Below are 4,079 nucleotides of genomic sequence, written 5' to 3'. Positions count from 1 at the left end.
CTATTTGTTGTTTTTAAGATTGTCTCTACACGAAGGGAGATGGGTAATGGTTCGAGCTTGTTTGGCACCTATTTATAATATGTTTATTATTAGTTAAATTATTTTTATCCATATCTTTTACAAAATTTATAGTATTATTTACCTCGCATTTCTATTTATTTATATTATAAACAACTGTTTGAAAGGCCCTCTAGTTGGTTTGTTTGGACTTGCACTTGAAGATTTCTCCAAAAAGTTCAAAGACTGACCCATCAATCACATGATTAAGGAAGTGCTTTAGTGTAATCATACCTAATCTCCAATTACTATTTAATTTAATTTATAATTAAGTCACTAGCACCAAAAGCCACGTGGCAGACTCCAAACTGGGTATGGACATGGGACAGATTCGATTATCCCGCGACTCTATTTCTTGTTTGTGCTTTCCAATCATCATCTTTTCATGTTTCGCACTGTTGATGATATTTAATGCTTATTTTACAAGTTTTCGTTAAACTTTTATCGACTTTTTAATTGATTCAATTTTAATTCTTAATCACACATCTCTTAAGAATTATAATTTTTTTTTATCAAACTTTACGATCATATTTCATCAATTTTTGTCAAAATCTACTAAAATTTTCATATAAATTTTTTTTCACCAAACGTTCATTAATTTCACGATCATAATCAAGTCATTTCAGTTCTAAAAAATTGAACATTATTAAAAATTATTCTTGAATTCAAGTTCAAGATTAAGAACATTTAAAGAGCTATCTAATTTGGTAATTAAATGTTTACGCAACTTGTCAAGGTGGAAGAATTTCCAAATAGCCTTTCCATAATATCAGATGCTTAATTGCAATTAGCAACAATCTTTTTTTGAAAATTTGTGAGTTAGATATAATGTTATGTGTTTATATCTTTCTCTAATATGAGCTATAGTACAAAGAAACTATCTTCGCAAATAAGAGAGAGAAATATCAAATATGGAGATCCACTAAACCGTGTTGGCCAAAAAAAGGAAAAAATCTCACTTTGATATGATGTTGAATAAAAGGACATATTAGATTACTTATTCATGCGCATTTTAGTGACCATAATTCTTATAGTCAATATAAAAAGTATATCATTTAAACTTATGTGGTGGGTTACATTATGGGTCTGAATTAGGTAGCAACGTGTGATATTCACGCGTTATAGCTCAAGCAACACTTATTTCCAAGCTCGAAAAGTTATAAGTATATGGTACAATGTCCTACTAAGTGTTGTACATGTCATCAATAGGGTTCAAATTGATAATGGTTGGGTGATAGATGGTGCAGTTGATTAGACTAAGCACCTCCAAAGGAGAGAGTCCCACCTAGTATTATAAAGAATATAGGGTCCTTTATTGTAAAATACCATTAATTTTTGGCAATTTTTGTTTTGTTCTATCCTAGCAAACTTGATAACCCTATCCTAAAAGTGTATAATGTGACTACACTAACTTTTTGAAAAGCAATCGGTCTAACAACCAAATGTTTGGAAAGATATATTGACACTTTTAGTTTTTAGTACTAAGGGTTTGTTTGGTGGAGATTAAAATAAAATTTTTAACATATTTTTATAAAAAATGATGAAATGTGTGATTGAAAAGTTGTGAATTCCATAAAATATGTGGTTAAAATTAATTGTTGACTTTGACTATTGTTACTGATCATACAAAATAGCCCACTTGGAAGTCCCATCTTCTACATGTCGCATTGGTTCAAGAAGGTTTATAAAAGATGTCAACAGCCGAAGCTGTTGCATTGGACACCGAGGTCATCTCAGTTGATTCCTACTTCTTTTTACCCGAAGTGGGTTTACTCCTTTTCTGTTGAGCTCCATAGCTTCCGAAGCCCTTGACATGCAGAAGAGGGTCTGATCAGCGTGTCTTTGAAATTGCTTGATGTGACGTTGTCTTTAAACAAGTGTCACGGATGTAAGCCTAGAGATTTAGAGTGGCTGACCCCTTATCAAACGTCTATCAATACAATTAAGGCGAGATAGAGTTGATGTGACATTAGGGTCTAGCATATCAGGCCACGAGGATTGGATCCAACGATGACCACGTCGGCCTGATCACTATAAATAGGCGATTCTTGTATCATTTAAAGGGATCTTTTCAATAAACAAAAAAGAAAACATAATATATTTCTCCAGCGTCCCTATCATCTTCTTCCACAAACATACTTATAATAGATATACTACCAAACGAATCCACGTGTGTATTGTTAAAAAAGACCCCTGTTAGCCATTTTCGGAGATCAACAACTTTAATTAAAATCTAGACCAAATAGGGACTTAATATAATTGACGATATGACCAATAAATTTTATTTTCCTTTTTATTTTTCATGTTGTTTAGCATTATTACTTTAATAACATGATATAAGTGGACAATGGGGTTGAACTTTCAAATTGTTAGTTCGAAAGTTTTGAGCTTAAAAATCGATGTCCTTGAACATTGCAAGTCTCCAATATTGAGTGTGAATATTGTGCATTTCTCTCTCTTAAACATGAAGAATATCGACACTTACAATATTTATAAAGAAGTTCAATGAAAAACTAATTATGGTTTGAAAGTGTACCTACTTTGAAAACTTGTTTGGGAAGTGTTTATTATTAATTTGAATTATAAATCTACAATATATTAAAAGTGGAGATGGTGGAGAAACTTTTAAATACCAAATTTATCCCTACATATTTAACTATATGCCCACTATACCCTCATAATTGGAATACCAATTTTATTAGTATTTATCATTTGGTTTAGAATTAATATAGTATAAGGAATGAAATATTTAATTGATATTTGTCATTTTGGATTATAATTAATATAAGAAGTGAAACTAACATTCAATTAAATCAAAAAAAAAAAAAAAAATCCGCGACTTACCATTCAATTGACCATTTTGTTCTTACAATTTTTATTTGCCACCAACGAATCAACCTTCATTTTTATCAACAAAATCCTTATTAATCTTCATAATTTACATTATAATTCATGCAATAAGTTTTTATTTTTCATCAATTGAGCAATTTTAAAGCTTCATGCTTTAAATTATAATTCATCCATTAAGTTATTATTTAATTGAGGTTACAAATATTTTAAAGGTTGCATTAATATATTAATGAGGACATTCAATGAATAAAAAAAGGAATTATACAAGGAAATTCAATGACTAGCATTCAATTGATTTTTTCCTTACAATTTTTAATTTTCATCAACAAAGCCCTTATTACAAATTTAATTAATATTTATAATTTGATTTAGAATTAATATAAGTGGTAAAATATTTAATTGATATTTATCATTTGGGTTGGAATTAATATAAGAAGTGAAATTGACATTCAATTATTAAAAAAAAATTAAAAAAATCGACGAAAATTAATTAACTTATCATTCAATTGAGTATTTTGATCTTACAATTTTTATTTTTCATCAACAAATGCCTTATTAATCTTCGTGATTTACATTATAATTCATCCATTAGGTTATTACTTAACTGAGGTTACAAAATTGAAAGATTGCATTAATGTATTAACGAGGTAACGAATGTGTTAAAGGTCGCATTAATCTATTAATTGGGACATTCGATCACTAAAAAAAAAATTATTGTTTATAAAGAAGTATTATTGTAATCATATCATTACATTTTAGTTTATTCAATATTTTCACATTATATACATAATTTCATAAAAAATATATATATAGAGATATATATACTTAATTATAATTTTCCCTATAACAATATCAATTACCTCTATTATTTTAAAAAATAGTATTTGTAATTTAAAAATAGTACGTATATTATTTATCGATATATAAGACGTGCAACGCACGTGTTTACTACTAGTAGATAGAAACGTGTGGTGAAATAAGTGAATAGTGCATGTAGATCGTGGATAAACAATAATTCGACCATAAACAACGATTACGTTGAGCATTGTAATTACAAAGTAAATTGATATTAACATTACAAAAATCATACGAAATTATTCTCAAATATCATGTATCTTCACATCTATTATTTTATTGAAGAGTATGGAACGGAGTGTGTTGGATCAATGGAA

General features: G+C 28.5%; 1 protein-coding gene across 1 annotated transcript in view; it reads right to left on the bottom strand.

Annotated features, from left to right (window-relative positions):
• LOC111368277 (amidase 1-like) overlaps positions 1 to 4,079 on the bottom strand; it is a 7,711-nt gene continuing 3,632 nt past the window's right edge. Inside the window, exon 4 of the mRNA XM_022989516.1 lies at positions 1 to 68. Coding sequence (XP_022845284.1) covers positions 1 to 68 — 68 coding nt within the window. The remainder of the gene's footprint in view (positions 69 to 4,079) is intronic.

This window comes from Olea europaea, chromosome 19 (assembly GCF_002742605.1).
Source record: "Olea europaea var. sylvestris chromosome 19, O_europaea_v1, whole genome shotgun sequence".
NCBI classification, from domain to species: Eukaryota; Viridiplantae; Streptophyta; class Magnoliopsida; order Lamiales; family Oleaceae; genus Olea; species Olea europaea.
This window is presented reverse-complemented; position numbering and strand designations above follow the sequence as displayed.